Source organism: Felis catus, chromosome E3, assembly GCF_018350175.1.
Source record: "Felis catus isolate Fca126 chromosome E3, F.catus_Fca126_mat1.0, whole genome shotgun sequence".
NCBI classification, from domain to species: Eukaryota; Metazoa; Chordata; class Mammalia; order Carnivora; family Felidae; genus Felis; species Felis catus.
Window position 1 is genome coordinate 6,499,857 of NC_058383.1, and position 18,659 is coordinate 6,518,515.

An 18,659-nucleotide genomic window follows, 5' to 3' on the forward strand; every position below is an offset into this window, starting at 1 on the left:
AATTCTGTTCACTTTTGAGAATGTCATGATACCTTCTCCCATGTCTAGAAATTGGATACATCTCAGAGTGCTATAAATCCAGCAATGTGCCTACACAATAGAAGGTGTGCAGGGGTAGAGCAGAGGTGAACACCACAGACAAGGGGCAGGTGACAGGATCTTTTCATGCTAGCCATTTATTTCCCTCAATGAAACAAATATTTTTTGAACATGTAAATTGCCTCCTCTAGTCTCCTTCTATGGAGGGTTTTATGAAAATGCTCATTATACTGATTACAATACAACTAAATATATTAAATACAATCAACCAATAACTGCTGTTTTACAGAGAGACAAGCTTTGGCTTGTATAGCCAAAGCTCACATTTTCTAATTAAAAAAACAAAAACAAAACAGCTAGCATTTGGGTTTGAATCCTGTCTCTGTCATGGGCTAAACCTTTGGCATGTTTTTCATCATCTTGGAACCTCAGTTTCCTTGCAGGGCTATTCTGCATGTTGAATGAATTGAGATCACAAAAGATATGAGGTAAACATTGACCTTCTGTGTCCTTTCCCAAAGCACACGCTCCCCCACTTAAATGCTTTAAGGGAAGATACACTCTAATTTCAAATATGGTGGCCATATGCATGTTGATGCTCACAGACCTCTTAACTAGGGAGGTTTAGCACAGCCTGACCAGCGGGCCCAGTATGCCAGGGTCTTCTCTGATTGCACGTGCAGGAAGAACCACCAGCGGGCAATCGAGTCCTTGCAGGCCAGCCTGGAGGCAGAGGCCAAGGGCCGGGCAGAGGCACTTCGGCTCAAGAAGAAGATGGAGACGGACCTGAATGAGATGGAAATCCAGCTGGACCACGCCAACAAGAACAACAGCGAACTTGTAAAGACCCTGAAAAGGCTGCAACAGCAAATCAAGGTAGCAATCTGGGACCTAATCACAAAGTAAGCCATCCCCAAGCTTGCAGGTCCAGGAAGCTAACTTCATGCATGTCTGCAGCTAGGAGAAAAGCATGGAAGTGGCAGCATGGGGTGGCTGAAGTCTAGGGAACAGGACACTTGGGGACTATCTATATGAGACGCCCCAACCACCTAAGTCCATACCCTGGACCACTAAAAAGAGGGAAGAGAGAAGGAAAACAGAAAGTTGGGCCTGTCTTGGTTCTTAAAGTCATTCGACTTATTATAAGTGAATTCAGGACAGAAAAATAAAGAACATAGTAAATACTTATATGCCCACCACTCATCTTAAGAAAAAAACACGAATAGAATTGAAGTCTTCCTTTATTGCTATCGTTGGTCTTTAAAGCATCTGTAGCTGGATCCATGCATCCAACATACATTTTATTAGAGACCTGCCCAGTGGAGGCACTGTATTAGGTGCTAGGGGTACAAGAATGTATATAATAAACAGACATCCCTGCAGATAGACAATAAACAACACATAAATAAAACTGTAGTATTAAAAACGGCGATACGTGCCACAGAGAAACAACCAGATAGGAGAAGGGAGATGTGGGTTAGCCAGTGGGGGTGTAATGGTCAAGATCACTGAGGAAGGCCTCGGTGAGAAGGGCCTGCTGGAGACTCAAGGTGCTCTGTCCTCAGAAAAGCCTTGACCTTATGGTTACCTCTCACTGGACAAATTCTGGGGGCGCTTGGGCCCTGGCCTGCTAGGCCGCAACCAGACTGGGAACTCCCCCAGCGCAGATCGATACCTTCCACTCTCCTCCTCTGTGGCCTCGAACTCCCCAGCCAGACCCCAGCTCCCTGCTGAGCCCAGACCATGCCAGGGTCTGGGAGATGGGCTCAGGCCGGGTCCTCTGCCCCCCCCCCCAGGACCTGCAGATGCAGATGGACGAGGATGCCCGGCAGCACGAGGAGCTGCGGGAGCAGTACAACCTGCAGGAGCGGCGCCTGAGCCTGCTGCAAACGGAGCTGGAGGAGGTGCGCGCGGGCCTGGAGGGCAGCGAGCGCTCCCGCAAGCTGCTGGAGCAGGAGGTGGTAGAGATCACCGAGCGGCACAACGAGGTCAACATCCAGGTAGGATGGCGGCTTCCTGGGAGTGGGGGGGCGTCTATGCAGACTCACACTTGGTGTGTGGGGGCAGGGCCAGGATGGTGCCCAAACCCTGTGGGCTCCCCTCAAAACTCAAAGGCAGATGGTGTCCCCACTTGGGAAATCCTCAGAACTCACCTGCAGAGACTTCTTTTGTTATGGCAAAAACCCCCGTAACATAAAATGTACCATTCTTAACCATTTTTAGTGCACACACAGTGTGTGAACTACATGCACGTTGTTGTGCAGAGCTTTCAAAGACAGGCTCCTAGACTCTCTCCCTTGGAGACTGTGATCCAGAATCTGGTCTGTGGTGGGACTCCAGAAATTTAAACTGTTGGATCTAAACTCCTCAGGAGATTCTGATGATTTAGCCAACTTTAAGGACTGCCATTACCTTCAGTGTCACTGAGGATAGAACTTCAGAATTAGAAGGGATCTAGAATATTCCAAAGTCTAGGAGCACCTGGGTGGCTCAGTCAGTTAAATTAAGCCTGACTCTTAATCTCCAGTCAGGTCTTGATCTCGGAGTTGTGAGTTCAAGCCATGCACTGGGCTCCCTGCTGGGCATGGAGCCTACTTAAAAAAAAAATCAGTAAATAAAAAGTCTGACATTCATTTTACAAATGAAAAACCATGACCCAGAGAGTTGAGTGGCTTATGTGTGGTCAAAAAAGGAGACCCTTATCTACCAGCGGTAACACCAATACTGCTTACAGTGCAATACTTTGCCAGCACAAACTTAATTCCTACTTAGCATCTCATGTGAATTCACCAAAAGAAAAAATGTGCATGAGACATATAGGGATCACAACCCCATTTTAGAAATAAGACCGAAGCCTAGAGGTAAAGAATTTATCCACATAGGTAGAAGTACCGGGGTTGAACCTGGGTTTTCCCAGCTCTGAGTTCAGGATTGTTCTAGAGTTCCCACCCATCCCAGGCCGAAATGACGTTATTCCTGGACTCCTTGTGATACATGTTCTGCTCTAAAACACAGAGAAAAATGCAGGGAGAGACGCTTACCTCAAGCAGGGGGTCCAGGGCCATTTCCTGTCGGGGGGTTTGGCAAGTATGTCTGTGAGAGAGTTGTTTCTCTTTCCTGGACACAGGAAGGGCTTTGCAGACTTCTGCCTCATGGCAATGTCTTTATTTTCTCTTCCAGAACCAAAGCCTCCTCGTGGTCAAGCGCAAGCTGGAGTCGGATGTCCAGCGCATCTCCAACGAGCACGAGGAGCTCATCAGTGAGTTCCGCTCTGCCGACGAGAGGGCCAAGAAAGCCATGACTGATGTAAGTGTGCACGCTGCCTGGTGCTGGTGGGAGGGGGGCCCGGCCTGGGCCGCCTGTGGAGGACCAGGCCACCCTCAGCAGGGAAGGCCACTTCCTCCCCTCAGAGGTCACTGTGCAGCGCCAGCACCCTGCCAGTAGGGCTGTGGTCCTTGTCCTAAGGAGTCTGGACGCCTTTCTGAAAAACCAAACACATACAAGTAAGGAATAATTACAAGCTATACACGACCATGCGAGAGATCAGAGCTTGAGGCCTGGGGACATGGGTCAAAGAAGCCATCGAAAGTGGGCTTTCCTGGGCAGGTCTTTTGGCAAAGAGGAGCATTAACGCAGCCTGTGGAGAAGCATTAGTGAAAGGAAGATGGGAGCCATGCCCAGGTGCTCAGGGGCAGATTCAGCAGGACGTGCTGCCAGTGGTCTTGCCCCACTTCTCTTTGGGGACTCACACGACCTTGAGCGGCAGATACCACGCACCCCGCTTTAAAGATGAAGGAATACAGATGCTATCGCCAGGCTTGTTCCACTTGCTTGAAATGCCAGCTCAGGACCATTGCAGGTCTTATTTGGTGCTGGGTCTTGAGAGAACAGACCCATACCCAGCATGCAGATCTTCCATGAATACTTGTGGAATGAATGCAAGAACGAGAGGGTAAAGTGACTTGCTGAAGGCCACACAGGAGCTACATGCAGACCTTCATCTTCCTCCTCCAGATCTGCGCTATGCCCACCCTCTGTGCTGTGCCCCTGATGGAGGAGGCAGCAAAGAGTGGCTGGAGAGCCCCAGGCTGGTGGGAGTCTGTGGGACTGGGGGCCCTGGTGGTGAGTGCATGAGCCTGCCTCCTCCCTGTCACTGGGAGAGACACAGGAGCATGGGGCACCCGCTCCACCAAAACCCAGCAGCACATCGGCAAGGTTCTCCTTGTCAACCACTTGGTCCTCTGGTCTCCAGAGGTCAACGTCCCTCATCTCTCAATAGCATGGGAACCCAGCTCCCGTCCCCACTCTGCTCCCCTCCTGCAGGCCGCCCGCATGGCAGAGGAGCTCCGGCAAGAGCAGGACCACTGCATGCACCTGGAGAAAATCAAGAAGAACTACGAGATCACCATCAAAGACTTGCAGGCCAAGATGGAGGAGGCTGAGCAGCTGGCTCTGAAGGGAGGGAAGCGCACGATCATGAAACTGGAAGCCAGGGTGAGGGCGACCCCGAGGTGGGCCAGGAGGGAGAGAAGGGAGACGTGGCGGGGCAGGGGCCTTTTCCCAAAGCTTCCCAAAGCACCCAGTGCTTGATGAGGAACTGGATTATTCAGATGCTAGGAAGGGAAAGGAAAATGAGAGGAGAGCTGTAATTTATTTGTACACAGGTCTCCTCTCCTCTTCCTTCTTCTCCTGTCACCTTTCCCCCAGACTGTGCCCCCAAGCAGGGGAGCTCCCAGGATTCTTCCTCTGTCTGTTCCCAGTCTCTGTTTCCAACACTGTTCCTCCCTTACAATTTCCTTAAAACCAGCCTTGGTCTTCACCCATGGGGTGTCAGAGCTAGAGGGGCGACCCTGTCAGGCCCCTCCCTCCCCCACTTCCCAGAGAAGGAAATGTGAGGCTCAGGGAAAGGGACCCATCTGACTACCACAGCAGACCCACAAGGGGCAGAACCTGTGTGACCCTCCTGTCCAGGGTTTGCCTGCTCTCCTGTGGGGAAGAGGTGGATGGACATTGTCACCATGATGCCCCCACTCAAGGCCACTGAGCTCTCAAGTTCAAGACCCTGTGTTCTCACAGCCATGTCCCTCTCTTCCTCCCTCAGATCAAGGAACTAGAGACAGAGCTGGACGGTGAGCAGAAACAGCACGTGGAAACAGTGAAGATGCTGCGGAAGAATGAGCGCCGCCTCAAAGAGCTGGTCTTCCAGACGGAGGAGGACCACAAGACCAACCAGCGCATGCAGGAGCTGGTGGAGAAGCTGCAGAACAAGCTGAAGATCTACAAACGGCAGATTGAAGAGGCGGTGGGTGCTCGCCCTCACGTGTGTCCCTAACGTGCCCTCCCTTCCCAGTCCAGGTCTCAGCACCTGGTTGGCATTAACCACAGGAAAGGAATCGAGCCCTGCCAAAAGATGGCCCCTGTGAGCTTCGTGTCCATGGCACTTCATAGGTGGACTGGACACCACACACTGGAGATAAGAACACGTAGAAAATGAAAATATCCCCCCAAGAACACCTGTAAGGTGTGATCTAAAACCAGGGAAAGTCTTTGCTGCCTTTGTCCTGCTTCCACTGCCCCTGGTGGCCTCTGCCAGGATAACTTCTCTCTCCTGCTCAGACCGTTAAACACAAGACCCTTCCCTTCTTTAATCCTCCGAATACAAGGCAGCAACACTGATCTTCTTAGTCTGTTTCACAGGTGAGGACATAGCCCAGAGTGGGATATTTATGTCATGTTAGCAAATGTCAAAATCAAAGTCAAATGGTTAGCAAATGATGGCTTCAAGCCTCAACCCTATACCACACGTCTGCCTACTGGCACCAGCACGCCCCCACCCCCACCTTGACATAGAACTTGGACTCTGCCATTGTTTGCTGCCAGTTCTGGGGCTACTACGCTGAATCCGTCAGCCACCCACACAACCAGCGCCTTTCCCAAATAGCTCGATAAAGATCAGGCTTACAGTTCATATGGTTCTAACCGAAATAGCACTGTGATTCTACTGGGAAGATAAGGGGATGGGAGCTGTGTGGTGGGGCTGGGGAAAAATGCTAAATCCTCACCTTTCATAGTGGGGCACCAGTAGCTAATGGCTAAAACTACAAATTATAGAAGCATCAACACAGCACATTTTATTTAGAAATATGGATGTCAAGGCCAAAAAAGAATCAGCTAAAAGTACTGAAAGACTGGACTCTCACGTGTCCACGTTGAACCAACCGATAACGATGCACATTTAACCAGGAGAACCCAGGTTTACGCCCTGTTTTCCACCGTGCTTTTGCCACAGGAGGAGCAGGCCAACCAGACCTTGGCTCGCTACAGAAAGACGGTGCATGAGCTGGACGACGCTGAGGAGCGGGCTGGCATGGCAGAGACCGCCCTGAACAAGCTGCGCACCAGACACCGTGTGGCCGGCAAGGGCATCACCTCCGTGGAGATCATCCAGGTGTCCAAGACAGGCTCCTCCAAAACCCTTTCTGAGGAGTGAGATTCTCCATGTTCCAGCCCACGGCCGGTAGGTATGGACTCCACTCTCGATGCCCGTGCTCCAAGCTTACCTTCCCTGCTCCCGCTTTGCTCCTTCCGACTTCTCTGCTTTCCTGTCTGCCAGGCCCTGGCCTCATGCAGTGCCAACTCCAAACCTCCCCTGTCCCTTCAGCTGCAACACTTCCCTCTCCCTCTCTGGATTCTCAAAGCCCTCGGGCGTGTGAGCTCCACCTGTGATACAGGTGCCAGCGGTCATGACACTCCTCTGTCTGGGTGGAAGCTCCTTGGAGATAATGTCTAATGCCACTTGACACTAGGCCTGGCAGACAGGTGCCAATGCTTGCTTCAGTGGAGAACCACAGGGACATTTGCAAGCCTACGGGCAGTATGTGTTCATCTTTCACATCCCCACAATATCATTATTCCTGAGGATTTCATCAATACTGGTTGAATTTAGGTTTCTAATATTAAGGAAGTAATAATTATTATTGTCCCCCAGGGGGACAACGTAAAGTAGTCCTTTCTTTAATTCAGAATCAACCGAGGAAAAAAAATATAGGAGGCAAATATATAAAAGTCAAAATGCAAGTTTTACTATGTTACAATTCTAGATTGAGAATTTAATGGGTGTCCAACCTGGGCATCCTTGTGTTTTACCCCAGAATTAAAGGTACCTGCAGAACTGATCAACCACAGCCCTGCTCCATAAAGACCAACCCTTACTCCGAGGAGACAGATGACCAGGATTCATCAACCCTACAGGCAGATCCAAAAGGAGAGGCCAGATGGGGTACATGTTGACCCCGTCTTCCAAACACAGAATAAATCATTCCTCCTCCATGAGAGGAGCAAGGGAAAGATGAGGAGAGAGGCAAAGAACATTATTCTAGAGCAGTGGTTCCCCCAAAACGTGGTCCCTTTGACCAGTAGCAATATCAGCATCACCTGAGAAGTTGTTAGAAATGCAAATTCTTATGCTTCACTTCAGATTTACTGAGTCAGAAGCTACAGAGGTAGGCCCAGTGTCTGTGGTTTAATCACCCCTACAGTAATCACATGTATGATCACATGTGCTAAAACCAACACTGTAGCAGAAATCTCCCCTTACAGAAACGCAGAGCTAGGGAACAGATGTTTCTCCTCCTTTTATCAGAACCAGGCACATGGTAGTAGTTTTCACTATCTTATTTACCCTATGATAAGGAGATATATAAATATCTCCATTTGTCAGGTGAGGAAAATGAGTTCAGAGAAGTTCAGTGACCTGCTCATGGTCATACGAGCCCTATGCTATGGAAAGGCAAACTGTCTTTTATTTTAATTACTCTGGAGATTGATAAGGCTGCCCTCTGTTTAGGATTAACCAGGACAACTCAAGATCAAGGACCTGGTTTAGGTCAGGAGGGAAGGGGACTGAAGTTTCTGTGTACCGATGGTTCAACCCCCATGGATTATGGGAATTTTCTTCTGGCCTTGTGTTCAAACATGTGGGTGAATCAGCCCCCCAGTGAGGGTAAGGTTCCCCACTCACTCACAGCTCTCTCTCAGTACTGGGTCAGTTTGGGTTTTAGCCAAAAGTGATAACCCCATTGGCCTCTGAATTCAAGCTGAGCCTTTTCTTACCATGCGCTTAGGGAGGGAACAAAAGATAGGAAAAAATCTTTTTCTTAATTCTCTAATTCTTAAATAATGGTTAGCTCAGGAAGTTAAGGAAACCAGAGGCTTGCCTCTGGACGAGTCCTACAATTAATGTATAGCCATCTCCTTTCAGGGCAAAAACCCAAAAGGGGTCCCTTCTGTTGAACTCTCACTTGGTGGGGGTTACTACTCACCACCCAGACTCAGGAGGTATTAGAGTCCTTCCACCTGCAAAGTCTTAGTCTCTGGTATTAGCCATCTTGTAAAACAGATTCTCTGCCCTGGCCTGGGGACTGTTAATTGCTGGGGCTTGCTGGTCCTGGTCCAACTGCTCTGTCTCCATACCATGAGGCCACAGTCCTGCCAACAAGCACCCAGAGGTGATGAGGCTCTTTTATCCCCTCTCCCCTAGCTGGTCACAAGGCTAGATATGCCATCCGTAGCCCTGAGATGTCATAAGCAAACCAGTACATGAGTCAACACTGAGCCAAGACCTCACAAGAGTTTAGTTTTCCAAAGTGGCTTTATATTCAGTGGCACAAATACTGACCAGGCTCTGAACAGGGCCTAGGTCTGGACTCTGAGACACAGAGATGAATAATCAATAAGAAAGGACGCCCTCCCTGGCAGAGCTCGGAATCTGGTGGAGAGGAAGAAGCACACATCACCACAGGGCTGTGAGCAAATGTTCTGTGATGCTGTGTTTGCATCTCACCGGGGAGGATCACAGGGGAGGAATGACTGGTTTAACCTGAGGTGGCTGGGTGGAGCACCTTCACGGAGGATGTGACCCGTAGAAAAGCCTAAGGCGGTGCCACTCCACGAGTGGTCCCTGTTTGTCACCTGCCCAAGACAACGAAAGTACAGAAACTGAGAGGAAGCTTTTAGAAATTTTTGTAACAATTGATACTGCTATGACATCCAAGTGCATGATCAATGTATTTTATAAAAGTATTAGTTTCTGGTATTAATTAAAATAAATGAGAAAGAACAAAATGTTTAATGGAAATTAAAAAGAATAAGTAAAATTGATTGCTCACCAGATAGAGAAGGAAAGAAGAGAATTCCAGATGGAATTCATATGCCAACAGTGCCGAAGCTGGATTCATACAAGGGAACAGCATAGCTAGAGAAGAGGAGCTCAGGAAGGGGTGAGAGATGAAGCCAGAAGCACTGCCACGTGTGAGGCTGTGAAGGGCCCCGTTGGGTACGAGTGTTCCATAATTTCCATAAGGAAATCTTGCTAATTTTGGAAATCCACGTGTGGGATGTGATAAGCAGTAGCTTTTCCTTCTTGGGAAGACATATCACAATGCAAAACAAGCCTGCTGGCCCCTCATGAGACACCACAGGCAGGCTTGTGGTGGGCACTCTGTCCCAGGGGATGGCACTCCAGCCTTCTCGATGGCCTGCATAGAGTCCAGGCCCAGTTGGGTGCCCCAAGCCCAAAGATGTCTAAACCTTCACAACCTCAGGCGGAATGAACCAGCTATGACCCAATGATGGTGTCCATTATGAGGAAGGAAGCATCCTGGGGACACTGTCTTTCTATTAAGAAGGAGGCAGAGATGTCAGAACTCCTGGCTCTGGTCCACAAGGATTTTCTCAACCTCTCTCTCTTTTTTCTTTCAGGGTGATACACATCTCAACAGCAGACCACCGAGAGGGAAAATACATGAAAACAGGAAACTGGGTATCCTGAGAATGTTTACTATGCAAAGGAAAGTATAAGCCAGAAAGAGGTGCTACAGAATAAAGATAGCTGTGGGGGGAAAGGGTTTGGGGATGTAAATACCCAGGCATCAGAGGAACTAAAATTAGTGTGGCTTCTCTGAGACTGTATCAAGATGTGCAAGCACTTGGATAACAGTAACAGTGGGTCTGTTTTAGTTGAGATCCTACATGTTCATGTCAAAGACGGAATATGTAACTGTCTGTGTGACCTGGCTGTTTCTTGAAATAATTCCTCATGTGGACAATTGTAATGCCCTGTCCCAATGCAGTTTAAATAAAAGAAACATGAAAAATAGACTAGGGATTGTTTGTAAGTGAAGAAATTTTATTTTTCTAAGGCTTCCAAACCCAAAGGCAATTTTTCAGTTATGTCAGAATTCTGCTTTATCCCTATATCCTAACTCACAGGCTTACTTCTATTGGAAACCATGAAAACTATGCAATCTTGGTGAAAAGGTGTTCTGACATATGAAGACTAACTAGGTCTCGTAAAGCCGAGAAAGCTACAGAATCCCTGAAGGGATGTTAAGATCCATCCAGGCTGATGACCCACAAGGCCCCCACATGCTCTACCTAGGCATCTCCCAGGATGTTCAGACATGGACAAGTTCTTCCTTAAATCAAGCCGAGACCTGCCCCCTAGTGGTATCTTTTTTTTTTTTTTTTTTTTTTTTTTTTTTAACACTGGTTTTGATACCTAAGACCCTGCATAACAACCTCAGAGGAAGACAGTTCCCACAGTCCCTCCAAGATTTCTCTTCTCCAGGCTGAATATACCTGGGTCCTTCAACGTTCTCAAGTGTGAGAGGGTTTCCACTGTCACCTTTTAACATCCTCGACCCTGTTCCTCCCCTCACTTTCCTAGTCTTTGGAATGCAGGATTGGAAGAGACGGACGAGGAGGGCTCCCTGCCAGTGCACAGCCCTCAGAAGGCACCTCTCTCCAACTCTCTGGAAATGGTGTCTTCCCTTGACTTTCGCCACTCTGACCTCTCTCCAGTCCCCTGGCCTACGGAAATCATTATTCAGCTGGTAAAGGAAGGGATGTTAACATTCCGTGGGTGACTCCCTCTCTCTCTTCACATTGGCCCATTTCAGTGCTGGCTTTCTCTAGACAGCTCCAGAGGGAACCACTTAGTTCCTTCTGTGCAAGTGGATCAAACATGGAGACACTGCCCTCTGGTGGTGGGGTCTCCAATGGCATTGTGTGAATTTTCTGGGGGACAACAAATCATAAAATCTTAGAATTACACATATCGGAATTTTAGGGTTCAAAGGGATATTCAGAGGGTGTCTAGTCCAACTCTTAGCCAATTGGAGATTCCCCTCTATAACATCCCTGAAAAAATGGTAACCCAACTTGTACCTGAACCCTTCCAGTGAGGAAAAAAAGGCAGCCCGTTGCAGTTTTGACTGACATTCATGGTTCAAAATAATATTGAACCAAAATGTCTCCCTGTATTCTGCCTTCATTTTGATCTACTCTTCACCTCTGTAATTACATAAAGTAAGTCTAATTCTTATACTTTGAAGTCAGATAAATATGAGTTCCACTTTCTTTCTTTCTCATGCAGTGAGACCATGGGCAACTTAACCTATCTCACCTCCTGTTTTATCAACTACTAAATGAGGAATAATAACAGTATCTGCCTCTTAGGAATGTGAAGTTTAAACAAGATAACCTGGCACAGAGCCTATTATGCATAACACTTAGACACTTGCCACGTTTCTTCTAGCATTCTTTAGGACTTAACACTCAATCTCCCAAGGGAGGCTAGGCCTGGCCTACCAGTCCAGCAGCTTATAGCAACAAGCCTCTTGCTGGACAAATGCAAGGGGAATTCCACGGAATTTTAAGAACTTACCATTGTTTCCTGGTGGGTGGTCTACTCATGGTCTCCCTACATTTGGAGAATTCCAGAGCAGCTCCTCACTTTGCTCGGGGAAGGGGAGGGGAGGCAGAGGAAATAGATGTAGATGGGCTAAGTGACTTGCCCAAGACCATTCAGTTAGTGACAGAGCTAAACATCCTTTGTTGAGTGGGGTGAGGGAAGCTTTTAGACCCAGTATTTATGAGAGAATGGACTTCACTTAGACACACATGCTGTTTTTGCCCAAGGACATGTAATTTCAGAATGGCGCAAAAGCCTAAAAGGATATAATCTATGGCTTTGCAAAATAATAACATTAAATTAGTATCCACGATGACCAAACTCAGGGCACTGGCACCAGGTACTGCAGAGTAAATGGAGCAACAACTATTCAAATGGTTTTGCTAAATGTTTTGGGCTAGCTTTCAAGGCTGTTAAATTTTGTATCGCTGATTATATTAACTCCATGCTCAGTGCGGACTGATGTGAGGCTCAGTCCACGACCCTGGGATCATGACCTGAGCTGAAATCAAGTGTCGGCCGCTCAACCGACTGAGCCACCCAGGAGTCCCTTATTTTCTGTATTTTTGATACTTTGCCATCTGTGGCCTCTCTGACCAAGGAGACACTGCCTCTCCCAGGGCTAGATAATTCTTACAGATAGCAAATGACTTTCATATAGACTAACCAATCCAGAGCCCATACTCCAAACTGCCTCCTCCATCTAGCTCTCACGTTCTAGGAGGCAATATTCCTCTGTCCTAATCATCCCAGGGCCAGATACCAAACAACTAGGAACAGCTCCTATGTTCCAGAACCTAATGAGATTATTCAAACTAGCCAATCCTAAACCTGCTCACCTCGCCTCACCCATTCCTGCCCATGAAACCACAATAAAGACCCGTGTGCATGCATTCCCTCCTGGCCTACCCTGGTGCTTCCCCACATGGGCCCAAGGGGCATGACATGCCAATGCTCCTGCTTCTAGGGATGGGTCCATGAGTATAGAAACTTCCCTCATGACGATCATTTCCATATCGGTATGTCTTATCATATCCCATTAAAACAAATCCCAGGTACATTTAAAAACGCCAATTATCTTCCCCCTCCTCTCACTTGTGAACCAATCCTGAGTCCCTGTAGGGAAACCAGCATGTCTGGGTCTTCCCAAGGAACACATCTTTGGGTGCTTCCAGAAATCACAAAATCATCACAAAGGCCCCTTGACCCTTCTACTCATAAACTACCAGGAACTGGGCCTGGAGATCTATTGTGGAAAGGCCAACCCTGAGTTACAGTAAAATTGCAAGACTGGAAGGAAACCTGCTGGCTATTGTAAGGGACAATTCTTCCCTCTACTTCCTGAACCCTGGCTTAGACTACTGAAAACTGTACCCTGCAGCTTTGAAGCACTGATTCCATAAAACTTTTCTCTACATACATTGAAAAAAAAGTTTAAGTATAGGCAGCAAAATAGTAACCAGACATTTAGACCAAGAGGAAAAGTGTATTATGAGAGTTTAGCAATTAGAAAGGCTACTGTGGGGTTAGGTACAGGACACACGCTCAACCCAGTCTTGGAAGATAAAGGAAGGCATTCGAGAAGAAATCATGTCTTTGCTGAAGTCTAAGGATGAGCAGGAATTAAACATAAAGGGGAGGTAGAGCATGTGGGAACGGAAGGTGGGTGTGGGGGAGGACCAGCTAAGAGTGCGTTTGGTGGCAGATAGCAGCACATGAGCAACAGTGGTACAAGCAATAGAGACATTTAATGATCTTATATACCAACCCCTGCAGTCCCAGACGGTTTTGGAATTAGGTCTCCACCTTTCCACACTACTTTACTCTCAGGTCTATTAAGACAGTTGCCACAGCTCTAACCATCTTATCTTCCCACAACCATGTTTAAGACAGGTTAAAACATGTCTTTAAAAAAAAAAAAAAAAGACAGACTTCCTCATCATCCTTTTTATCAGGGACCTTATCTGTTCCCAGAAGGTCCCTAGGAAACTTCTTGACTCCATTGGCAGAAATGGGTCACACGCCCATCCCTAAGCCAATTAGCGGCAAGCAGCAATGGGGCTGCCACGTGAGGCATGGACCAATTGTGGCTCGTTCCCCGGACTAGGGAAGGGCCTGGCTTCTCTGAGAACTACCTGAACAAAAGTAGAGATGCCAAGAGAGTAAAGGTGATGTGTAGAGAGCCACAGTGTCTGCTGCACAAAGGACATGGTGAGAGATGAAGGTGACAGAGCATGGGAGACCTTGACAACTTGTTACAGAGTATGGACTTTATTTGGAGAGCAAGAGAGGTTTGTCATAATTCAATTCAGATTATGCATTGTGGGCAAGGACTACTAACAAGCAAAGTTGTGTCCCACCCACTGCATCACACCAGAAAATACATGATGTCAGTTTGTGTCACTGTTTGTGATGTTAAGTTTGATTACTTGATTAAGGTGGTGTCCACCCCAATTGAAGAACATTTGATAAAATAATTGGTGTGGACTTTTCAAAACTGGTCAATGTTGTGAAAGGCCAAAAAAAAAAAAAAGGCTAAGGAGCTATTTCATATTAGACTACAGAAATATGACAATTAAATACAACAAATGATCTTAGATTTGCTCTGGCATGAAGAAAAAGAAATTCAGGCATGCCTGGCTGGTTCAGTGAGTGGAGCATGTGACTCTTGATCTCGGGGTTGCATGTTCGAGCCCCATGTTGGGTACAGAGATTACTTAATTAAAAAAATCTTAAAAAAAATTGCTAGAAAGGACATTATTGGTGAAATTTGAATACAAACTTATAACAAACTTAAAATTATGTATTATATAATTTAAGTTTTATAATTAACGTGCCAATTATTTTGATACTAAATAATAATATTAAATTTATATTAAATATCCTGAATGTGATTGTTGTATTATAGTTACGTAAGACAAGGCCCTTGTTCTTCAAGATAAATACTGAAGTGTTTAGGGCTCCTGAAGAGTCATGATGCCTGTGACTTACAAATGATTCAACAAATAACCACTGTTATTATATGAGAGAGAAAGCAATGTAACAAAATGCTAACATTTGGTGAATCTAAGTAGACAGGTATATTGTTATTAACTATACTATTCTTGCAATCTTTCTGTAGGTTTGAAAGCTTTTCGGGGGAGGGGGTAAGAAATACAGATGTGATTGATGTGACATGACTTGGTAACTAACTGCCTGAGAACCAGTAATCAATCTGTGGTAGATCATGACACCTTGAAGCGAGAGGTAGAGAGGAGAATAGAATCTGAGGTGGGGAAGGGACGAGAAATAACAGGTTTTATATATTTTGAATTGGAATGGGAGCTGAAGGACATCAGATGGAGAAACTCAGTGGTTGTCAGAACTATCAGAAGTCAGCTACCTCTGTATGGCAGTTGAACCTGCGAGCCTACGGAGATCACTTAGGAAGTGTGTGCAGAGGGAGGCAGAAACTTGAATTCATCAGTAGTTGAAGTTCAGGCCCAGAGGAGGAACCAAACAAGAACAGTTATACTCATAAGCAAACCAGCTATTTCATTCAGTCCTCTTACAAAAATATTTATCAGATTTGCAATTCTCCACCACTTTAAATTTGTTCCTGGAGAGACACTCTTTGTGTTGGTTAGTTTCCCTCCAGGTGTGGAATTACTCAACTTTTCACCAACATCTTCATTTGGGAGTTTGACAAAATAAGACACCCACAAATATATCTGGGATATGAGCACAGAAAAGCCAAGGTATGCTATATACCACAACTGAACTACAGTCATCCCAAGTTAATCCATTTCTGAAAATGATTCTAAGATCAAAAGAGACTATATTAGATTTCAAGTGAGAAAAGAATGCATGCATTGTCTGCCCAAAAACTCCAACCAGTTTCTCTAAATATCACTAAAACCCTCTTAAACACCCATAAAACAATTCTCCAAGCATTTCCACATAATATAAACATTTTATATGTTTATATGTATCACTACCTAATTATTTAACACTTAATAAACACTCCATAGTGATTACATTTGCCAGTACTATGCAATGGTATGCACTATATCAGATGACAATTAAATATTCCCTTTAACCTGCAAAAAACATGTACTGCAAAGCAAATAACAATGTGATAATGTGTTAAAGATACATAATTAGGGGCGCCTGAGTGGCTCAGTCAGTTAAGCAACCGACTTTGGCTCAGGTCATGATTTCACGGTTCATGGGTTCAAGCCCTGTGTCAGGGGGTGTGCTGTCAGTGCAGAGCCTGCTTCAGATCCCCTGTCTCCCTCTCTTTCTGCCCTTCCCCCACTTGTGTTCTGTCTCTATATCTCAAAAATAAACATTAAAAAATTTTAATAATAAAACAAAGATAAATGTAATAGAAGTTAGCAAAACAAAATAGAGCAATTTTTTTAAATTTTTAATGTTTTATTTAGGTTTTGAGAGAGAGAGAAAACATAAATGGGGAAGGGGCAGAAAGAGAGGGGGACAGAAGATCCAAAGTGGGTTCTGAGCTGACAGCAGCTGACAGGCTGAGCTGACAGGCTGACAGCAGCGAGCCCTATGCAGGGCTCGAACTCACAACTGCGAGATCATGACCTGAGCTGAAGTCAGATGTTCAACCAACTGAGCCACTCAGGCGCCCTAAAAATAGAGCAATTTTTAAAAATAATTACTTACCAAATGATTCTGGTAATGGAGGACTAGGGTGACAGACAACTCTCCCGCTAATGAGCACTAGAAAGGTGGAAGAATATACAAAACATCTGCTCAGAGATAAGAGAGAGCTAATCGGGTAGTCAATACAAGTCAATATCCAAAAGAAGAGAGAACATCAGAGAGTGAGCCTAGTATTTTAGGACTGCTTTACCCCAAGGAATATTTGTTGATTCCAAACCAGTTGGCTGAGAGCCCAAGCAGTACTTTTAATAGTCTATCATACTACAGAGACTAAAGATGGAGTCTAGGACCCTCCAAGGACAAAGGTCCTGGTAAACATCTATTATATTGGAGAGGGTTCTCCAGAGACACAAAACCAATAGAAGAAAGACAGAAAGACAGAAATACAGGGGCACCTGGGGGGCTCAGTTGGTTAAGCATCTGTCTTGATTTTGGCTCAGGTTATGATCTTGCGATTCATGAGGTGGAGCCCCACATGGGGCTCTGCACTGGCAGCACGGAGCCTGCTTGGGATCCTCTGTCTCTCCTCTCTCTCTCTCTGCCTCTCTCTCTCTCTCTCTCAAAATAAATAAATAAGCTTAAAAATGAAAGAAAGACATGGGGCGCCTGGGTGGCTCAGTCGGTTAAGCATCCGACTTCAGCTCAGGTCATGATCTCACAGTTTATGGGTTCGAGCCCCGCGTGGGACTCTTGTGCTGACAGGTCGGAGCCTGGAGCCTGCTTCGGATTCTGTCTCTTTCTCTCTCTGCACCACCACCCCCACTTGTGCTCTGTCTCTCTCTGTCTCTCAAAAAATAAATAAATGTAAAAATAATAATAATAATAATAATAATAATAATAATAATAAAATAAATGAAAAAAAGACAGGAAGAAAGGGGGAGAAAAGACATGTAGATATAGAAATAGATACACGGTTATACAGGCAGACAGACATAAAAAGACTTTATAAAAGGAATTGGCTTATATGATTACGGAGACTAGCAAGCAAAAAATCTGCAGAGTGGATATTCTTGTTCAAGTTTGAAGGCCAAAAGCTGCTGTACAACCAGAAAGAGCCAATGTTCCAGTTCAAAGGCTGTCAGGGGGCAGGAATTCTCTCTTACTTGGGAGAGGTCAGCCTTTTGTTCTATTGAGTAGTAAACAGATGCTATTATTGGATGATGCCCACCCATATTATGGAGGACAATCTGCTTTAGTCAGTCTACCAGTCTAAAGGTCAATGTCATCCAAAAAGATCCTCACAGAAACACCCACAACAATATTTGACCAAATATCTGGGCATCCTGTGGCTCAGTCAAGTCGGCAAAATTAGCCATCACATCTGTGCTTTGGGATGGGACAATAGGAGTAAGGATGAATTAGAAGATGAACATCTTTCCCAGAGACTGAAGTCCATCTTTGAGTCATCTGGATGACCCAGAAAATTCTCAAATCCTAAAATTAGATTAAGGTGATCCCAGGAAGGGGCGCCTGGGTGGCTCAGTTGGTTAAGCGTCCAGCATCCGACTCTTGATTTTGACTCAGGTCACATCGGGCTCTGTGTTGACAGCCCGGAGCCTACTTCAGATTCTGTCTCCCTCTCTCTCTGCCTCTCCCCTGCTCGCACTCTGTCTCTGTCTCTCAAGAATAAATAAAACATTTAAAAATTTAAAAAAAGAAAATGGAGTAATAAAAAACAATCCAAGAGAAGGCAAGAAAGAGGAAAAAAACCAGAATAGGCAAGACAAAAAGCATATAACAAGATGGTTGAGTTAAACTCAAATATATCAGCAATTACTTTAAGTGTAAATGGATAGATATTTCAAAGATAAATATACTATAATAATAAATTGCAACTATATGTTGTTTATGAACAACACATCTAAAAACATAAGGTAAGAGAACACTTATAAGTAAAAAGAGGGAAAAAAAGATATGCTAGGCAAACCCTAACCCCCTCAAAAAACTGGCTATATTAATATGGCTATATTAATATCAGCAAAGTAAATGTTGAGAGCAAAAGCATTATTAGAAAGGAATATTGCAGGTCACTTGACTGGCTCACTTGGTAGTCCATGGGACTCTTCATCTCAGGGTTGTGAGTTCAAGCCCCACATTAGGTGTAGAGCTTACTTGAAAAAAAAAAAGGAATATTTCAAAATGATAAAATGTCCAATTCATAACACATAACAATTCTATAACATGGAGGCACCTATGATAT

At 45.6% G+C, this 18,659-nt stretch overlaps 2 protein-coding genes across 5 annotated transcripts in view; one reads left to right on the forward strand and one right to left on the reverse strand.

Annotated features, from left to right (window-relative positions):
• Positions 1 to 3,227, reverse strand: part of KPNA7 (karyopherin subunit alpha 7) — a 102,408-nt gene extending 99,181 nt beyond the window's left edge. For both annotated transcript variants that reach the window (XM_045048104.1, XM_045048101.1), the window contains exon 1: positions 3,081 to 3,227. In XM_045048104.1, coding sequence (XP_044904039.1) covers positions 3,081 to 3,104 — 24 coding nt within the window. In that variant the 5' untranslated portion in view covers positions 3,105 to 3,227. The remainder of the gene's footprint in view (positions 1 to 3,080) is intronic.
• The window catches only part of SMYHC (superfast myosin heavy chain), a 65,770-nt gene extending 55,573 nt beyond the window's left edge, over positions 1 to 10,197 (forward strand). Inside the window, 7 exon segments of one of the 3 annotated variants that reach the window (NM_001009221.1) lie at positions 723 to 915; positions 1,836 to 2,039; positions 3,220 to 3,345; positions 4,363 to 4,533; positions 5,141 to 5,341; positions 6,329 to 6,560; positions 9,799 to 10,194. In NM_001009221.1, coding sequence (NP_001009221.1) covers positions 723 to 915; positions 1,836 to 2,039; positions 3,220 to 3,345; positions 4,363 to 4,533; positions 5,141 to 5,341; positions 6,329 to 6,529 — 1,096 coding nt within the window. In that variant the 3' untranslated portion in view covers positions 6,530 to 6,560; positions 9,799 to 10,194. 3 annotated transcript variants of the gene reach the window in all.
• Positions 10,198 to 18,659: the final 8,462 nt, after the last annotated feature.